Raw genomic sequence first — 21,695 nt, 5'->3', positions numbered from 1 at the left:
TCTAGCCCTCACCACAGTTATCTACAAAAATCATAGTCATTAGCTAAGACGTGCTGTTGAACACAACATGCTATGCAGGATGAAATCACTGACCGAACCAAGCACTTAACCTCACATCTCTCGATGTAGCGCTACACATGTTTAACCTGAATACCTAACCTTACAAAATGTGCATTGTCTCTATTGCCATAATGCTGTTTGTTTTTATTGTGGACCAGCCTGTTTGCCTCAGCTATTGTTGCGGAGCAAACACGCCTGTTACTCACTTGCACGAATAAAATAAAGAATATAAAAAAATAAAATTAAAAAAAAAGTTTTTAAATATCAACTTGAAATGCATTTTTCAATTCTTTAATACTTAAGAATTTAGGAATACACTATACACACACACGTTATGAGAGAACAGTTTATTGCCCAAATGTTCATGTAATTTTAGACTTTGTGCTTTTAACATTCTTAAATTTCTAAACGTAAGGCCGACCCTGCACCTTTACTATGAACTCCTGCAGTTATACAGGAACAAAAGGCTGTATTTTTGTCAAAAGTATGCGGCGGCCTCCTCTTCAAGGTCAGGGTAAGAGTCACTTCTTATATTATTCAAACATTATTTAATGGTCTCATCGTAATTATATTGATGAATAATTTCATAGAAGCAATGTTTTTTTAGAGGAAAATAAAGTAGCAAACAGATGCAGTGACCATTACTCCATTGCAGCTTAACGTTTTAAAAAGGATTAGATGCCTTCCAAATTGTTCCAAGGGCCACTGGAATGGCAATTAATGCCTTTTACATTTAGTGAATACTTCTCGTCCATTATAATGTATATGCCTTTTTGTATTTATCCTTGAGAATTGTGAACATTTTTACAATTTCAACCCAAACAAACTTCAAAAACAATTATTAAAAGATTTGGTCACCTACATAACATGCATATAAATCATAAAATGTATGCATGTGTTGGCAGCACTAATTTCAGCAGTCTGACATAACTACACTGCATTTTTTGCAAACTTTACACTGCAGACGATCTCTTGCAAATGGAGCTAAACATTGCAGTGGCATAGTATATACACTGTTTTAAGCTCTACATACAGAATATAAACACTGTTTAGAGGTGACTAGCACGTTTGCATTTAAATGTATTAACTTAAACCGCAAAGAAACTTTCAAACTTTGCCTAGCACTCCTGGACTTAAGCAATTTATTAATTCAGCTTTGTGGTTAAAGGACGACTTCTTAAAGGACCGTTGAGGTTCCTGAAGAAACAACATGAAACTGGTTTTGAATTGTACACATTAATATGCAAGTTTAACCCTGTTTTTGTGCTCTAAAATAACATATCTGGAACAATGTTAAGTATATTTAATCTCTTGCTATGGATCATTATGTCAGTCTGAAAACAATACAAGCAAAGCTAAGAAACGTAAAAAAAAAAAAAAACCACAACAATAATTACAGTTGTCATCATTCAGGGTATATTGGTAATACTATAACTCAACAGATCCCAGATGTAGGGATCTGTTCTGCACATAGGATGACATTTTGGTATATCATGGAATGTACCAAGATTTGCTAATGCCTAACGGTCACTAGCCACGTGTGTAGAAACCTAAGATAGCAGACACTGCTATAAAATAATTGAAAAAAAAAAAAAAAACATACATTCTGGTACTGATATTCTGTTCACATCATGCAATACTATTTAAAAGCTGTATTCTGATCATCTTCTATCAGCGTCCTTAAGATATCCGCTGACATCATGAGAGGGTGACAAAGAGTTACTCAATTCAACTTGCCCCTACAACAGACATCAGCTTAGGGATGGAGCTTTAATAACCGTTGGGGGGAGGAGGGAATGATTATGATCTTATATTAAAAAGTAGTTCATTCACTAAACAGTGACTTGTGATGATGGAAACTTGGGAACTTTGAATCTTTATATTTAGATTAAATAGGTCCCCCTTTACAGAAAAAAAACTTAAGTTATAAAGATTTACGTCTAAGAAAGACAGCCTTTTTAATGCAGCCAATCCTCCCTCGCTGAAATCACCAAGCCACTTTTGTCAAATCAAATGCTTTTCATACAGAGGCACTTAATACATATGGTGCAGGTGTTCCTTTTGCTGTGTGATCCACAGATCCAATGCTTCGCTATGAGAAGCATTGAATCCAATGACAGCACAGCCAGCTTCAAACAACAACATACATTGCATGTTGATGTCAGACGTAAAATAGATTCAATTACAGACTATTTTAGTTTGAAACCCCTAGTGGCTGTTTGAATGACAAGCATTAGAGATGTGGGGATTGCAAAAAAAGTTTAGAAACGCCCATTGTTCTCATTTGCAAGGGGCAGTGTCTATGTCCAAAAATCACTTCATTAAGATTTGTGTTCTCAACTCATCACAACCCACTGATTAATGAATAAACAGAACATGCTTTAAATTTGCAATAACTATCTGGAATGTTACAAAATCTTTTTGAAGTTTTAAGCCAGAATTATTTTAGTTTTTCTTCTTCAGGTCTGAGGAATCTTCTTCATCTGTGTATTCCCTGGGCTCCTCTCCGTCCTTCAGAAGCTTCCCAATATAGTGGTATTTAACTGGAAAAGTAACACAGAGTTTAAATACATTGCACATGTCTGAAACCAATCAGTACATATTGCATAACATTGTATGTAGATTTATTTTGTTTGTATATCATTACATAAGAAGACAGAAAAAAAAAAATGCTTGATTTTTTTTCTTCTTGGTCCTAAACACTCACTATGCATGATGGCTCCATAGCTAGCAGTAACTCAAGGGGCACAATGCCTTACAAACAGTAACAATGCAAAAAATTGTTGGGTGTTGTCCCAAATTATCATATTATTTGAGATAACCATTGGTAGTCAATGAACCAAAACCACTACAATCAGCTGTAATGTAGGTTACAATGCTTAAAGTTCCCATTTAATCCATTCATTACTGGTGCAGAAAGCAGCAATGCTCTGCTCCTGTAAGCGGCACTTAAAGAATACATAAGTAAAGGTATTCATTTACTACTTACAGCAAAAACATACAAAAATCTAGCTGCTGCAACACTCATGTTTAGGTTCAATTAACCGAGCACCCAAATTTTTTTAAAATTGAACAGTAAAATAAAAGTGGTGTGGTTAATTGTGTAGCAATTTTCAGAAATCCAACATGAATTCAGAAATGGTTGTTTATATGGTTTTAATAAAGCAGGGATCAGCAACCAATGACACTTGTTCTATGCATGGCACTTGAGGTGCTTTTGCACAGCACACCAGGCTCTGCCTGATCCCCAGTGGGACTTATCTGTTAGTACAAGCCAAGCTGTGATTGCAGTTGGTGAGGGACAATCCTCAATTTACATATTGTCTCACTTCTCAGATCACTTCCTCCCAGTATATGTGAACAGGAATCTGCACTGGAGTAGAGCAGCCCGCATCAGCTATTGAAGCTCCTGCTCTTGACCTGTACCTGGCAAGCCCAGTCCCCACTGGATCCCAGGGAAGGCACCCAAATTCCTAAATATACACAGACCTGTAGAAGAAGACTCCGCTCATACAAATAATACATATAGCCCACAAACAACACAACTGACAATTCACACACATGCACACAACCCCACAAGCAGTCTCTCACATGCAATAACGGAATGGAGCCCCACACATATACATAATATAAACACAATTACACATTCATCGGTATTATACACAATACCACAAACTACTCATGAACATATACAATATAACAGCCCACATACGCACAAATACAACGCTACAAAGCAGCTGCAGCACCTATAACACAAGCAGACTATGGCAACATACACACCTCAATTTAAGAAAATATGACTGCACGCCAAGGGACCTTAAGATCTTGATTTGGCACAGTACTATTAAAATATTTCCCCATTACCTATGTAATAAAAGTATTTTTTTTTTCACCTACATCTTGCACACGTTTCCTGCCAGCCTAGGATTGGTGGTATGGTCCTTAACCATACTATGTGCATCCATTGAGCCATTTTCAGGCTCTCCACGTATGAGTATATGTGCGTAAATATATATTTCTTCTTTCATTTGCAACATTACCCTATGTGTATATCACTTCCTTTGAGATATATATAAGAAGCACAAGAGGATTCCATTTACCTAGTTTACACAGCTACCAAGAAGTGACGGGTTGCCTATACAGACCCAAACATCTTTAATATCAGAGTTAGGTGCTTAGCTTTGGTCCATGTGAGTGTTCAATTGTCAATTAAAGGAACACTATAGGGTCAGGAACACAAACATGTATTCCTGACCCTATAGTGTTAAAATCTCAATTTAGGTGGCTTGCCCCCTCCCCCCCTTAGAAAGGGTTAAAACGTACCTTATTTCCAGCTCTCCGTGGGTCTGCAGGCCCTAACCCCGCCCACATCCTGCCTCTTTGGCTGACATCAGAATTTATGATCTCAGCCAATTCAATGCTTTCCCACAGGGAAAGCATTGAATTTGCAGACATCGTCAAGGAGGCAGAGCAGGGCCAAATGCCGCTCCGGCCAATCAGCATCTCCTTATAGAGATGCATTAAATCAATGCATCTCTATGAAGAAGGTTCAGCTTCTCCATGCAGAGCGTGGAGATGCTAAACGTCCATGCTGCACACTGTGCAGAATTGTCCCTGGAAGCACATCAAGTTCAGGAGTGGCGACCGAAGGTGTCCCTAGGGAGCAATGTAAACACTGCCTTTTCTATGAAAAGACAGTGTTTACAGCAAAAAGCCTGAATGTAATGATTATACTCACCAGAACAAATTCAATAAGCTGTAGTTGTTCTGGTGACTACAGTGTGCCTTTAAGATTTTTTTTAGTCTATTATGTTTTTACACTATGTTGTTTAATTTTTTAAAGGTATATACTATAACCTACAAGTCACCGTTCTTATTCACTCGAAAGGTATTTGTCACACATATTGAGTTCAATAGTTTTAATTAAATAAGCGCTCCACTGTTTTTCTTATTGTCGGTATTGAGCTTCTTGTGTATCACAGAGGATTTTACAATGCATAGCAGCTATCATTTTATGTTATTACACTCCACGTAATTTTAAAAAGCAAAAATGTTAGCGCTTATACACCTTGACATTTTATCACATCGGATCATCAACTCTGCCTGCCAATTCAGTCAATGCAAAAGCTGCCCAGAGGTAGAACTTTAGTCACATGGGCAGAAACCATCTACATTTTGCAATCTTAACCCCTTCCCGCCGTTACGACATTCTATGCCGTCACGCATTTAGTGGGCTTTAAAGCCGTTGCGACGGCATAGAACGCCGTAACTGCTTTAAGCCCTGGAGCGCCAGGGATACTTACCTTCCCGGCGCTCCGCTTCGGGAGGACTGCCTCACAGCCCAGGCAGCCCCCCCACGACAAATCAGGCCCCCGGGAGCCATGTGATCGCTCTCAAAGAGCGATCACATGGCCCCCTATAGCTGGCTGTGGATCTGCCAGCAGGGGGACTGTCTAAAATATTAGACAGTCCCCCTGCTGTTAGGTAGTGTAAAAAAAAAAAAAAAAAAAAAATTAAACAGGTTATAAAATAAAATAAATTTTTTTATATATATGTATATATTATATATATATATAATATATATGTATATTATATATTTAACATCATACATAGTGTATTTTAATACTAATATAAGTACATATATTAGTATTAAAATACACTTATAATGACGTTACATATATATAATATACATATATTATATATATAATAGATATATACACATATATTATATATATATATATATATATATATATATATATATATATAAATACGTATAATTACAATAATAAATAAAATAATAAAATTAATAAATAAAATATTGAAACAAAATTTAATATAAATTATATATCCATATGTAATTTCATTCTAACTGTATTTTGTTATTAATATATATATATATATATATATGTAACAAAATACACTTAGAATGACAATCTATATATAAAATGCAAATAACCGTATATATATATATATATAGATATAGATAGATAAATACATATAATTACATAAAAGATTACATTAGTATACACGTAGAATTTCAATACCAATAAAAGCATATATATTAAAATTCTACGTGTATATTTAAGTAATCTTTTAACATAATTAGGTGATTTGATTAATTAAAATTTGATTGACATGCCTGACAACACAGGGAGAAAGTGCAGAGAATTTAATTTGCATGCACTATATTTGACCCTGTAACTCTCCAAGACAACATAAAACCTGTACACGGGGGGGTACTGTTTTACTCGGGAGACTTCGCTGAACTCACATATTAGTGTTTCAAATTGGTAAATTGTATTACAATGATGATATTTTAAGTAAAAGTGACGTTTTTTGCATTTTTTACAAACGAACGGCACTTTTATGGACTATATTATTGTTGTAATATGTTTTACTGTTTTAAAACACTAATATTTGTGTTTAGTGAAGTCTCCCGAGAATAACAGTACCCCCCATGTACAGGTTTTCATGGTGTTTTGGAAAGTTAGAGAGTCACATATAAGGCTTGCATTTCATTTTTTTGACATTGAAATTTGCCAGATTGGTTATGTTGCCTTTGAGAGCGTATGGTATCCCAGGAATGAGAATTACCCCCATGATGGCATACCATTTGCAAAAGTAGACAACCCAAGGTATTGCAAGTGGGGTATGTCCAGTCTTTCTTAGTAGCCACTTAGTCACAAACACTGGCCAAATATTCATTTTTTGCTTTTTTAACACAAAAACAAATATGAACGCTAACTTTGGCCAGTGTTTGTGACTAAGTGGCTACTAAAAAAGACTGGACATACCCCACTTGCAATACCTTTGGTTGTCTACTTTTTAAAATGGTATGCCATTATGGGGGTAATTCTCAATCCTGGGCTACCACACCGTCTCAAAGGTAACATTACCAATCTGGCAAATTTATATTTGAAAATGGAACGTTTTATATTTGACCCTGTAACTTTCCAAAACACCATAAAACCTGTTAATGGGGGATACTGTTGTACTCGTGAGACATCGCTGATTACAAATATGTGCATTTTTGTGCAGTATTATGACATTCACAGCTAAAATGTCAGACGGAAATACAAATTTAAAAAAAAAAAAAATCTTATTTTCTCACATTTTTTTTTTATTTTATTCATAATGAATTATGTTCCATATATGAATAGTTAATGATAGATTAAAGCCCTGTTTCTCCTGAACAAAATGATATATAATAAGTGTGGGTGCATATAATATGAAAGAGGGGAACTACGGGTGAACAGACATATAGCGCAAATTCCAGTTTTTGTTTACGTTTTGTTTTGATCAGAACGTGCACTATTGACTCCGTCCTGAAGGGGTTAATGACACACATGTGCACATTTGTTAGTGTTTAGGACTTTTCTCTAGGTGTCCTATGAAGCGGGACAAAAAAAAAAAAAAGGCAAAAAACACGACAGATATCCAATAAAAGAAAAACAAATCGTAAGCAATGGAAAATGGTTTTCCACCCCTATTTTATAATTATTAAGAAAGACAGAAACATTGATGGAAACAAACATAAAAACCTCCCCCTGCCGTTCGGTTTTAAAATGCCAATTAAGTCTGTTGTTTTGGAGGTAGACAATCTCTTGGGATTTCATTACAGTTAAACAGGATGTATAATTGTATCTGTGCTGATAAAGAGTTCTCTAAATCAGTGTTTCTCAATCTTTTACAGAGAAGTACCCCTGCAGGTCTAAAACATTATTAATAAGTACCACTGCCTCAAGAAAGTAACTTCTATTGATTTAAATTCAAACTGAAACATGTAGACACTGATATTTAAGTTAATATCATATTGGAGAACAGGCCTGATTAAATGTAGCAAAGAATATTTTTAAAATAAATAACATGTGTATGTATAGAGTAGTGTATAAACTATTGATCTGAAGTATAAAAGTCACAAAATGAAAATATACACACACAACAGTTACACACAAGGGAAACTGACACAAATATATACTATAGTGTCCCTTTAAGCTGAGGTTGTTCAGTTGACTATAGTGTCCCTTTAAAGGGACACTATAGTCACCTGAACAACTTTAGCTTAAATAAGCAGTTTTGGTGTATAGAACATGCCCCTGCAGCCTCACTGCTCAATCCTCTGCCATTTAGGAGTTAAATTCCTTTGTTTATGAACCCTAGTCACACATCCCTGCATGTGACTTGCACAGCCTCCATAAACACTTCCTGTAAAGAGAGCCCTATTTAGGCTTTCTTTATTGCAAGTTCTGTTTAAGATTTTCTTATCCCCATCTATGTTAATAGCTTGCTAGACCCTACAAGAGCCTCCTGTATGTGAATAAAGTTCAATTTAGAGATTGAGATACAATTATTTAAGGTAAATTACATCTGTTTGAAAGTTAAACCAGTTTTTTTTCATGCAGGCTCTGTCAATCATAGCCAGGGGAGGTGTGGCTAGGGCTGCATAAATAGAAACAAAGTGATTTAACTCCTAAATGACAGTGAATTGAGCAGTGAAATTGCAGGGGAATGATCTATACACTAAAACTGCTTTATTTAGCTAAAGTAATTTAGGTGACTATAGTGTTCCTTTAATCCACGTTACTTCTTCTGTTTCTCTTTATTGAATGTTATAGTAAACATTTTTCAAAATATTAAATCATTTAAAAAGTTTATCCATAAATATTACACTTAGGCCTATAAGTACTTATTCACACAGGGCTTGACAAATTTGCTTTTAATCTAGGAGCCATTTTTTTTGTTTTGTTTTTTAAACAAAAATAGAATTCTTAACCCCTTAAGGACCAAACTTCTGGAATAAAATGGAATAATGACGTGTCACACACGTCATGTGTCCTTAAGGGGTTAAAGGGCCACTATAGTCACCAGGACCACTACAGCTTAATGTAGTAATTCTGGCGTCTATAGCCTGTCCCTGTAGACTTTTCAATATGGCTTCCTAGTGACACCTCTAGTGAAAGTCACTCGAGGTGCTTCCTGTGTCAGTGCGCAGAACCAACATTCAGTGCCTTCGTGCTGTGCACGGAGGTGCTGAACGTTCCCCCATAGAGATGCACTGACTCAGCGTTTTGCAGCCAATCCTAGGAGAAAATATTGGATTGGCTGAGATCATCAAGCTTGATAATCGCAGCCATAAAGGCAGGGCCAGTCAAAGGGATAACAGGATGGTGTTGGAAAAAAAGGTGAGTGAAAACACCATTCCCATGACAGACACATACACTCACACAGACACACACCCACCTCCCCCAAGTCAGACAGACAGACAGACACACACCCACCTCCCCCAAGTCAGACAGACAGACACCCACCTCCCCCAAGTCAGACAGACAGACACCCACCTCCCCCAAGTCAGACAGACAGACAGACAGACACACACCCACCTCCCCCAAGTCAGTCAGACAAACAGACACACACCCACCTCCCCCAAGTCAGACAAACAGACACACACCCACCTCCCCCAAGTCAGACAGACAGACACACACCCACCTCCCCCAAGTCAGACAGACAGACACCCACCCACCTCCCCCAAGTCAGACAGACAGACACCCACCCACCTCCCCCAAGTCAGACAGACAGACACCCATTTTTTTTTTATTCCAGTTACAATATACATATAAGTACCATGGATCCAACTACAGACTGCAATATTTAAATGAAGAGTTGCTTTTACAATATACGGCTAGGCTATTGTAATTGCTATTATTCAGCTTGTCGGACATGTATATGTTGCCTAGTAAATGGAGTCTATTTCCGTATATATCGGTATGAAATCTATTTACAATGGTTATTGTCGACTTCTTATGATTTTTCAATATACTTTGAAAACATATAATGGATTCCATTTTCTCCCCCTGTTAACCTGACCCTTAGCTACTGTTGCACAAATATCAACTTTCTGGATATTAAAAGTCAAACCTGGAATTGTGGAGAACTGACAAGAACTTGAAATTTTGGGTAAAAACTTTTCAAAATCAGCTTCTTTGGTCTAATATATAAATATAAGGAAATATAAATATTTGTAATTTATTCGTAATAATTCCTGATTCAGTGAATATCCCTCACACAATAATTAAAGTTTATCCCTCGGTGCCAGTAGACTAAGAGCACTAAAAGCCTGATGTTTTGTATAGAATTCTGTATTTGGAATGGCTTGTACAATTCTTTATCAGCCCAAACCTATGGAAGACCTTGGGTTTTCTCATGTGAAGTCCTGGTGCAATCAAACTGGAATCTCTTCACTTAAACCACATCTACCCCAAAACTAATTGTGTCAAAAGTCACTGTGCACCACCCGCCCTAATCTATTAAATTCATGATCATTCTAAGACAGGTTGTATGTAAAACTAGCCCTCAAGTCTGACATCACAAAATTCCTTTTTTCCCCTGGGTAAAGTGACCAAAAAAAAAGGAAGCTTTAATGTTTATTCCACTTACATCCTCAAGCTCATGAGAGATTAGTTACCGCTTACCTCACAGCAAACTAAAAACCACCTGACACTAAAGACTTTCTCCACCCCAAGTCAGACAGACAGACACACACCCACCTCCCCCAAGTCAGACAGACAGACACACACCCACCTCCCCCAAGTCAGACAGACAGACACACACCCACCCACCTCCCCCAAGTCAGACAGACAGACACACACCCACCCACCTCCCCCAAGTCAGACAGACAGACACACACCCACCCACCTCCCCCAAGTCAGACAGACAGACACACACCCACCCACCTCCCCCAAGTCAGACACAGACACACACCCACCTCCCCCAAGTCAGACAGACAGACACACACCCACCCACCTCCCCCAAGTCAGACAGACAGACACACACCCACCCACCTCCCCCAAGTCAGACAGACAGACACACACCCACCCACCTCCCCCAAGTCAGACAGACAGACACACACCCACCTCCCCCAAGTCAGGCAGACAGACAGACACCCACCCACCTCCCCCAAGTCAGACAGACAGACAGACACACACCCACCTCCCCCAAGTCAGACAGACAGACACCCACCTCCCCCAAGTCAGACAGACAGACACCCACCTCCCCCAAGTCAGACAGACAGACACACACCCACCTCCCCCAAGTCAGTCAGACAGACAGACACACACCCACCTCCCCCAAGTCAGTCAGACAAACAGACACACACCCACCTCCCCCAAGTCAGACAGACACACACCCATCCACCTCCCCCAAGTCAGACAGACACACACCCATCCACCTCCCCCAAGTCAGACAGACAGACACCCACCCACCTCCCCCAAGTCAGACAGACAGACACCCATTTTTTTTTTATTCCAGTTACAATATACATATAAGTACCATGGATCCAACTACAGACTGCAATATTTAAATGAAGAGTTGCTTTTACAATATACGGCTAGGCTATTGTAATTGCTATTATTCAGCTTGTCGGACATGTATTTGTTGCCTAGTAAATGGAGTCTATTTCCGTATATATCGGTATGAAATCTATTTACAATGGTTATTGTCGACTTCTTATGATTTTTCAATATACTTTGAAAACATATAATGGATTCCATTTTCTCCCCCTGTTAACCTGACCCTTAGCTACTGTTGCACAAATATCAACTTTCTGGATATTAAAAGTCAAACCTGGAATTGTGGAGAACTGACAAGAACTTGAAATTTTGGGTAAAAACTTTTCAAAATCAGCTTCTTTGGTCTAATATATAAATATAAGGAAATATAAATATTTGTAATTTATTCGTAATAATTCCTGATTCAGTGAATATCCCTCACACAATAATTAAAGTTTATCCCTCGGTGCCAGTAGACTAAGAGCACTAAAAGCCTGATGTTTTGTATAGAATTCTGTATTTGGAATGGCTTGTACAATTCTTTATCAGCCCAAACCTATGGAAGACCTTGGGTTTTCTCATGTGAAGTCCTGGTGCAATCAAACTGGAATCTCTTCACTTAAACCACATCTACCCCAAAACTAATTGTGTCAAAAGTCACTGTGCACCACCCGCCCTAATCTATTAAATTCATGATCATTCTAAGACAGGTTGTATGTAAAACTAGCCCTCAAGTCTGACATCACAAAATTCCTTTTTTCCCCTGGGTAAAGTGACCAAAAAAAAGGAAGCTTTAATGTTTATTCCACTTACATCCTCAAGCTCATGAGAGATTAGTTACCGCTTACCTCACAGCAAACTAAAAACCACCTGACACTAAAGACTTTCTCCACCCCCACCCCTCCCGCTTTACAGACGGCAATCAAGGAGCCCCTGATTGGTGGAGCCTCTTCCTGGTGTGCAATTATCCTACCCTAATAATACTGGTGACATATAGTGGCATAAAACAGGGACAAAACATAAATGGAAAACCTGAATGAACCTGACTGCAATTCATCTTATTCTAAAGTGTATCATCCATGATTTCAAATTATTCTACAAACATTTCAGAATGAAAGAGAAAAAACAAAACATTAAACTTACATGAAAATTGGGATTCCCAGTCACTTAAAGTCTCCCGTTGCGAAGCATTTAGATCAGAGAGGTCATCATAAGTATCAGTTAAAGCTTCCTTGTCAAGGCAAAATGTGGCTAGACCTCTTGAAGCATCACGGCCAGCAAACACCCCATATGGTCCCTCTGAAATAAATAAGAAATAATAAAGAGTAACAATTTAATAAAAATATATAACAAGGTTACATTTAAAAATGTGCATGTCGAAATTTACAAACCAAAAAAAAAAAACACAAAACACTCTCAAAAAGGGAAATACATACAACCTAAATTTTCATTTTATTCCAAAATGCGCAAAATATTTCAATCAGATCAGCATCAATATGTATCACCTGTTACAGTATAGCAACAAACACAATCCTAGATCTAGCAGAACTACACCTACCATGATGTTTGCCAGCCTTAAAGGACCACTCTAGGCACCCAGACCACTTCAGCTTAATGAAGTGGTCTGGGTGCCAGGTCCTTCTAGGGTTAACCCATTTTTTCATAAACATAGCAGTTTCATAGAAACTGCTATGTTTATAAATGGGTTAAGCCTTCCCCTATTTCCTCTAGTGGCTGTCTCACTGACAGCCGCTAGAGGCGCTTGCGTGATTCTCACTGTGAAAATCACAGTGAGAGCACGCAAGCGTCCATAGGAAAGCATTATGAATGCTTTCCTATGTGACCGGCTGAATGCGCGCGCAGCTCGTGCGCATTCAGCCGACGGGGAGGAGAAGAGGAGGATAGGAGGAGGAGAGCTCTCCGCCCACCGCTGGAAAAAGGTAAGTTTTAAAGACTTTACCCTTTCCAGAGCCGGGCGGGAGGGGGTCCCTGAGGGTGGGGGCACTAGAGTGGTCCTTTAAGGATAGAGATCTACCTTTGGCTGCTTCAACATATATACTAGTAAGAATTCAACCAATTGGGAGCCTGTAATATCAATAAAAGTGTAGAATATGGATGGAACAATTTCAGAATATGGTGCCCTTGAAATTGTGCTTCTTCACAAAAGACAGGTAAAAGAAATCTTGAGACTTCTTAGGAACGGATATTTTTGGTAGACAAAGGAGCTGACTAGATCTATTTTATTAACCAGAAGTAACTTACAACACTTTATAGTTTTAGATTAAACTCTGTTCAATTTAATAGCTAGATAGGATTTTCAAACGTAGAGAGGTCTGCTAAAGTGACCTTCACAAAGTGCTCCAAAAGATTTAAAAAAAAAAAAAAAAAGGACAGGCGAAGAAAATGGAGACACTTTCCTGTCAGATCCAGAAGAGTAGGGAAGTGTGACATTTTCAGAGTTTATATATTAAAAGGAACTGTGGGGCAAAGTTCTAAAGCTGGTGCAATAGACTGCAACATTCTAAGTAACAGCTCCATTTTTAGAATGTTGTATCAAAATGTATTTTTTTTTTTATAAAGTAACCCCATATATACCCCCCTAAAGCAAGATCAGGCAAAATACAGGTTAACATAATGTTAAAACATTTAGAATATATCTATGCAATACAAATGTAAAACACAATATATTTAAAGGAACACTACAGGCACTCAGATCACTTCATCTTAATGTTTTGCAGGAACAGTAAAGTTTTCATTGCAGGGTTAACACGCTTCTAGTGGCACTGACAGTCTACACTATTTCTATCAGATGGTCTCAGAGTGACCGTATCATCTGCGCAGCATGGCGCTTTGCTGCGCATGCGCAATAGCCTCCTATGGGAAGACAGAGCTTCCCCGAGGAGATATGCGAGTGAGAAAGGATAAGTAAACTCATCTTTTGTAACCCTGGCAGCTGGGGCCCGGTCACCTAAATGGTGACTAGGGCACTATAGTACTAGGAATACATATTTGTACTCTTAACACTATTGTGTTCCTTTAATGGACAATGTTTAGTTGCAGACTTGTACCACTTGTATCAGATTTAATGTTTAAAAATAAAACAGCAATACACAGCAAAGAAGATCCGCTTAATTCTTTGAAAACACATTTTATTTGGCACTGGCGCATTCTGTTCTTGTACAAAGTCTGCTGAGTAGCTGCTGATACACAACAGCTGCATGCATTTTACACGTAAAAGATAATGACACAAATTAGAATACGGTAAATATAGAATGGAAGACCTTCAAATTCTAAAGTTCTAGAAGTGCAGTCATTACTTATGGCTAAAAAGAATTTTCCGGTTTATGTGCCATTCTGACAATTCAAATAAAGTACCCTAGTGAAATAGGACCTCACTCCTTTTAACAATTTTTTTCTAGTTTAATGTTTCAATAATACATATTTTTAATCAACAGCTCAGCCTTGTGCAGATTAAAGGACTGTCTTTATCTATGCAGTCAAAATACAAAGTGCAAAGTCTATCAATCTACCTGTGATGCAATATTTCGCAAAGCAGTTTACCATTCAATAAAAGGTTAGGACATACCATCCTTATCAAAACAATGTTAACAGTGACTGGGCACTCAATACAATGCCCTCTGCTCCCATTCTATCTTTATATATTGCAATAAGTAAACTTTGCTTGAAATGCAGTTTCTATTCCACTTATTATACTGCTAAATAATTTATGTTACTATAACTGTGATGTTCTACTTTTCAAATATAGGTTATAAGTAGAAATACTTTTTCAGAAATATCTACTAATGTTAGAAAACCTGGTCTGCTAGGGTGGTGGGTGTGGTACCCAGGTAATGGGAGACACCTAAACCTGCCGGGGGGGGGCAAAAATGAACCATCTTCAACCAAGGTGATTCTTTTTAGTTATAATTGAGCTGCAGTTAAAAGGAACACTATAGGAACCCAGACCACTTAAGCTCAATGAAGTGGTCTGGGTGCCAAGTCCATCTAGGGTTAACCCTGCAGCTGAAACATAGCAGTTTCAGAGATACTGCTATGTTTACATTAGGGTTAATCCAGCCTCTAGTGGCTGTCTCATTGACAGCCGCTAGAGGCGCTGAGAAGATGCTGCCGTCCATAGAAAAGCATTGAGAAATGCTTTCCTCTGGACTGACTGAATGCGCATGCGGCTCTTGCCGCGCATGCGCGTTCGGCGGATGATGTCGGAAGAGGGAGGAGAGTCCCCAGCGCCGAGGGAGCCCGGTGCTGGAGAAAGTTAAGTGTTTAACCCTTAACCCCTCTTGAGCCCGGCGGGAGGGGGACCCAAAGACCCTATAGTGCCAGGATAACAAGTTTGTTTTCCTGGCACTAGAGTGGTCCTTTAAAAGATCACTATAGTGTCAGGAAAACAAACTCGTTTTACTGACACTATAGAACACTTAAGCCCCACCCCCAGGGCCCCCTTCCCTTGGCACTGAAGGGGTTAAAACCCCTTCAGTTAGTTACTTTTTTTTTTTTTTACATTTTTTTTTTTGCAGTGCAGAAAATGATAACAACAGACGTGTGGTACCCCAAAGGTAATCCTCACGTTGATTTTCAGCTAATAAAACATTGGGGTAACCGAGGTTACTTGCACATTTTTAAATTAAGTTAGGATAACGTCAGTATATAGCATTCGATTAGAAAGACATATAGGAGTTAAGGTACATTTAGATGCATCAAACTTGTTTCATGTTACATGTTAGCAGATCAGCTTAACGTAGTGTTATTTACCACTTGAACTGCACTTGTTTAGTAGGAGCTATAGTTGAGGCTGTAACTTGTAACCACCTGGCTTATGACAGATGAGGTGTAATGCTTACTCTTTTAAGCAGAGTAGGTGGTAGGGTTTGGCTAATGTCTAAGGAGGGGTACAAGTATTTGCACATGGGGCTGCTGTGGAGCCTGTCTTAGTGGGGAAGTCTCTAGTATGTTTGTATTTAGAAATTGCGTGGTGTGCTAGATATCTGGATATTAGTACATAAGTTGAAACTAGGAGAATGAGATGAAAGGTACAAACTAAAATACAAAGATAAACTGAAATACAAAGACAACTAGACTATATGTGGTAGAGAAATTAAAGGCAGACTGAGTGTCCATAACGTATAGCCGGGGCCTTCTTCGGTGCTAGGGCGAAGTATCGTGGCTATGGTCCACTGTGTAACCCGGGTTCAACCGACTCCAGCTCTGCGCTTGACTTGTAAGTAGGCCGCTCGGGCCTCACAGGTGATCCGGTAGCGGGCGTCTCGTGGGCTGCCCTCTCGCTCTATGTCCTGTTCTCGGTTTGCTGCTCTGGTTGCAGGGGTGGTCACGAAGGCGGCTGGTCGCCGGGTGCGAGGTATATCCCCCCTCCAGCCCCGGGCCGGGATGAAGGCCGGCATCTTGAAACCACGGACCCGGGCGCTTCTATGGGCCGGGTCCTTCCCGTGTTGGGAATAGCGGAGGGGTCTGATGGTCTGCTGCCTTCTGTGGCGGCCATCCCTCCGTCCATGTGGGTGATGCCTCCGGGTCCTGCCCTTGGTGGCCCTCGGCCCAGGTGGGCCAGTAGTAGGAGGTGCAAGCTTGTTACGGTAGGTTAGGCCCGAGGGGGTCCTCCACTCACTCCGTCGCCTGCCGCCTTGTCCAATAATTCAAGGCTGGATCGGTGCAGGGAGCATGTGGGTCTCCAATTTGATCCATAGCTGGTGAAAATGCTCATTCATCCGCTGTAGCATGCGGTCCACAGAGCAAAGGGCTGGTTCGCTTTGTTTATACGCCGTCTCTGCCCGCCATGTGTTAGTCGCCATTTTAGGTAGGGCCTCCTCAGGCACCTGGACCCCGTGCAGAGTTCGCCTCTCGGGTCGAGTGGGTAAGGCAGTCGAGTGGGGACCGGGATGACCCCCACCGGTCCAAAGGGGGGGGGGTAGGAGATCTTGTGTTCTCGCTTGTGACCGGGAAACGGGGAGATCGGCCGCCTCTCCCCAGCTCTGGTTTAGTAGGCCGCAGCGGTGCTCCTCTGGTCTCCCATGGCTTGGCAGTTTGGGAATGTCTTGGGGTGTATCGCTGTGTCCCCTCTGGGATCTGTATTGCCTGTCAGTGGGGTTAATCTTCGTTTTTCCTGGGGTAAAATCAGCTTTATTTGCGTTCATAGCAGGAGCTCAGGGCACACACGTCCGCTCCTCTTGCTAGTCAGGCTCCGCCCCTCCAGTTAGTTACTTTAATCCAGCGCCGGGCTCCCTCGGCGCTGCTGACCTCTACGATTCCGCTCATGTCAGCTCTCGAATGGAGTGGGATGCACATGCGCGGCAAGAGCCGCGCGCATTCAAACAGTCCATAGGAAAGCATTTCTCAATGCTTTCCTATGGACACTCTGCATTCTGAATGCGATTTTCGCATCCAGCGTCGCAGAAGTGCCTCTAGCGACTGTCAGGAAGACAGCCACTAGAGGCTGGATTAACCCGGCTGTGATAACATGTTTACATCTGAAGGGTTAAGACCTGGCACCCAGACCACTTTATTGAGCTGAAGTGGTCTGGGTGACTATAGTGCCCCTTTAAAGTGGACATGGAATTGGCCAGTTCTGAAAATCTGGAGTAAATACATAAAATATCTCTAGGTTTCAAAACAGTGTACGCTTATGAATAGTTTTATAAATGATCTTCTCCTTGTCACCGGAGCAATGAAATGAGCTCTCTATACAATATCCACAATCGAATAGTTCATGCGGACATTTTTACCTAGCTTCACTTTCAACAAATACAAGCAAGTAGGACTTCCACTTGAACTTTGCACTTAATCGACATAAAAGAGCATGAGTGGTGGATTATGGCAGCCACAACAGTGCTGGAAAAGGGTAAGAATTTACCCACTTGCTAGGTTATTTTTAGGGCCTCCCACTATTTCTTTAAAAAATAAGTCACTTACCTCTAATGCAGCAGCAAGGCATTATTTTGCCACAGCTCCGCACCATCTAGTGATACTCTACCAGTCCAAACTGCTTCTCATAGAGAACCATTAAGACACAAGTTGTATGAGCTGCAATTGCCGCCATCAGCCAGAAATGCATTTTTTTTTTTTTTTAAAGAAGAAACTCTGAAAACAATGCTTCTCTATGAGAAGCACTCACTTTCGTTTGAGTGAGGACTCAAAGCTAGTGAGGAAGTCTATTCCTTCTGGCTGTCAGCTTTAGGGGGTCTATAAAAGTGCTGATTTCTCTTGAAGGGGCACTTTCATTACTCCAAACCCCTAAACAGCTTTAGTTTGCTGAAAAGCTTTATGGGTAAAGGGTGTGTCCTCTTTATTCATTTTACAAATAGTGCTGATTTCAATAGAAAATTGACACTTTTGTAAATTAACATGGTTACACCCCCTTGGCTTTCAAGCAGACAACCGGTCCTGTTACTTACTCGTTTGGTTAGCTCAGTGAAGCTAGATTCAAGAGGCAGAAAATGCTCCGAGCACTTGCCTTGCAAAAACTAATTGAGCTGCACTGGGAAGTCTGTGATTGGACAGCCACAGAAAGGCAGGGCAGGGTTAGAAGGCAGCATACATGAGATCTGCAGTTTTTGCAAGCTGTTTTTAGATATACCGCCAATTAAAAAAAAATGCATAATTAAATGCATAAAGTTTTTATTTGGGTAATATATCTACTTAACAGTGATTTTTATTTATTTTGTATTTGGGTAGTACAGTGTCCCTTTAAATAAGGCAATGGGGACATTATCGTAAAACCTAAAGCACTTCACCAAGCCTTAGGAGCTTGGAGTGAACTTTAAATTATATGTTGTTATCCGTTTAATTAAGCCTGCCATGACAGGTTCCAGCATACAGAACCCAAACCCAAAATACATTTTAAAATACAAGCTCATTCAAACTATTCACAAACTGGATTAGCGAGTTCTGTAATATGACACTTCTTGTAGGTAAAATCTTCAACTGGCAAAGAAATGTAAGCAGGTATCACAAAAGAACTAAATGCAAAAGAATTAAAAGCATTATTGACACATGAGAACAAATATCATCTGATTATAATGACATAGATTAGGGTTAACAGGTGTACAGGAAATATTCAACGTACAAAAATTCTCCTGGATTACCACAAAATAAATGGCATATAAAAAAAAAAAAAACATACATAATGAGGCTTACTACTCGTATTGCATAATAAAGGACTATTGTACTCTTTCAGTAACGTGATATCAACCATTTCTGGCCCTATATTAATGATTAATGCATTACAGGGATTAGATGCAACAAATACTAAACAAAATTTAAAGAAAGGGCTTCTTTTTAAATAATTAGGCAGAAAACCAATATCCTCAAAGTACAGTGTCAGTTCAGTGGATCTACTGGTAGCAAGTTTGATTTTTGATGGTTCATACTGCGTTGCAATACTATCTCTTTAAGTTTACAATTACACCTGTATAATTTAAGACCAGTGGAAGTAGTGCTTTGCTGGTGACTACAACTTCCGGCTATCCAAATTAAATTACACGAAATGTGTATATGAAATGCAGGCTAAGCATCAAAATATGTTTCTGACCCTTATACCCAGCTCAAAGCACCATGCTATCAGAAATAGCACAGATTGGATTGATAAACACACCTCCTCTTCCTGGGCCAATGTGTAGAACCATATTCAAAATAAGCACACTAAACTGCAAAATAAAAATATCTTTGGCAGAAGGAAGAATAACTCGTCACGATCAAACGTATTGGAAATGTCACAAAACCAGGAGGTTCGCCTGAGCCTGGTTTTAAATGTGTTAAATATAGGCACAAGCCATTAATGACACAAACACAATGTAATAGTAGGCACACACATTGGTTCCTGCATGCTTACACTTGTTATTTCACCAAATGCATTCATGTTCCAGTATGACCCTGCAAAAATTCCAGAAACTTGCGGCAGTTCACACGCATACACATTTTGATTCTAGGTAAGCTTGCACATAAAAAAATTGCACCGCAGCATATTATGGGTTAATTTAAAAAAGTTATTTTAATGACAGCCACAACAGTCAATAATAATAAAAAAATAAACAAACATATTTCTGACCATGACATGAATCTCACCTGGCCCATAAAATTTCTTCCCCCTGGTAACATCGAACACCTTGCCATTTATTGCCATCAGAATCCGGGGATTTTGCGCGCCATCAAATTCTTTAAGTTCTGCCAAAGTGAAGTCTCTTTTTTTCATTTTGGGCAAGTGTTCTTCTTTATCTTCATCTGATGTTCTAGGTTTGTCCCCCCTGACTATTTTATACAGCAGGTACAAACAGAGACACAAAAGACATATATTTAAAGGAGAAGTGAAAATCTCCTGCAAAAGACCTTCTTCAGCCATTTTATAATCTTGCTTTTAGTTTTTTTTCTAAACAAAGCATTCAATCCTCTGACTGGTAATTTGTCATCAAGTGCCTATAGGGTGAAGAAACAAAAAAAAAAATCGTAAATAACCTTGAATTAAACAAAGTATGCGTATTGGCTGCAATCCAGTGCATTGTTGTATGTTGACTAACCAACATGTTTACTGCTTATATTTATGTAATTACATTTAATTATATGAGCTGTTGATGGAAAGACAGTGAAAACAAACTAAGAAAGCTCGAAGTCTAGGAAATAACAAGAGACATCTAAACGGAGCTTCCCGGAGATCTCACTTACCCTGGGTTTCTGAGTGTTTAGCTAGTCTAAAGTGTATTCCACTGGGTCACTCCCATTCCAGCTCTGCAGAAAACCTGGATGGAACTAGCAGGAGAGAGCAAATATTACAGCATTCCTGTGTGCAAAAGAAAGAGAGGCGTGTCATCCAGTGCACACTGGGGCAAACGTCACTGCAAGTGGATCCTCCGCACATATACAGATGCCTTTCTTGTACTTTAAATTTTTTTCTATATCACCCTTAGCAGGACACCAAGATGATTACACTCACACTAATGATGGATTAGTTGCACAGTGACTAACCATACAGAACAGATTAAAGAAGAAAAAAAGCATACAGAGAAATCTACCGATTTAATATTACAGTGTCTAAATTTCTGACAGGGGAGAGGAGGAGGAGGGCCATTCAGCAGGCATTTCTCCTCATGTCTGTCACAGGAACTACAGGGAATGGACAGTAGCTGCTGTAATACCAGTTTGCCAGAGAAATATAGGAACAAAATGACAGATGTCACTCCTTTCTGACAGCCATCATAGGGAAGGGGACGTGGGATGTAGGCTATAGAGGGGTATTACATTAGTGTAAAACTCGCAGACTCTGATAAAGAATTTATTTATTGCATAAAGCAA

The 21,695-nt window shown here is 39.5% G+C and overlaps 1 protein-coding gene across 1 annotated transcript; it reads right to left on the bottom strand.

Annotated features, from left to right (window-relative positions):
- Positions 1 to 1,962: 1,962 nt before the first annotated feature.
- PGRMC1 (progesterone receptor membrane component 1) lies at positions 1,963 to 21,183 on the bottom strand. The gene is made up of 4 exons (XM_063431959.1): positions 20,957 to 21,183; positions 20,475 to 20,822; positions 12,528 to 12,683; positions 1,963 to 2,603 (listed from the first exon to the last, which is right to left on the bottom strand). Exons 2-4 carry the CDS (start codon positions 20,746 to 20,748, stop codon positions 2,506 to 2,508), a joined length of 528 nt encoding a protein of 175 aa, XP_063288029.1. The 5' UTR covers positions 20,749 to 20,822; positions 20,957 to 21,183; the 3' UTR covers positions 1,963 to 2,505.
- Positions 21,184 to 21,695: the final 512 nt, after the last annotated feature.

The sequence above is a fragment of the Pelobates fuscus genome, chromosome 9 (assembly GCF_036172605.1).
Source record: "Pelobates fuscus isolate aPelFus1 chromosome 9, aPelFus1.pri, whole genome shotgun sequence".
NCBI classification, from domain to species: domain Eukaryota; kingdom Metazoa; phylum Chordata; class Amphibia; order Anura; family Pelobatidae; genus Pelobates; species Pelobates fuscus.
This window is presented reverse-complemented; position numbering and strand designations above follow the sequence as displayed.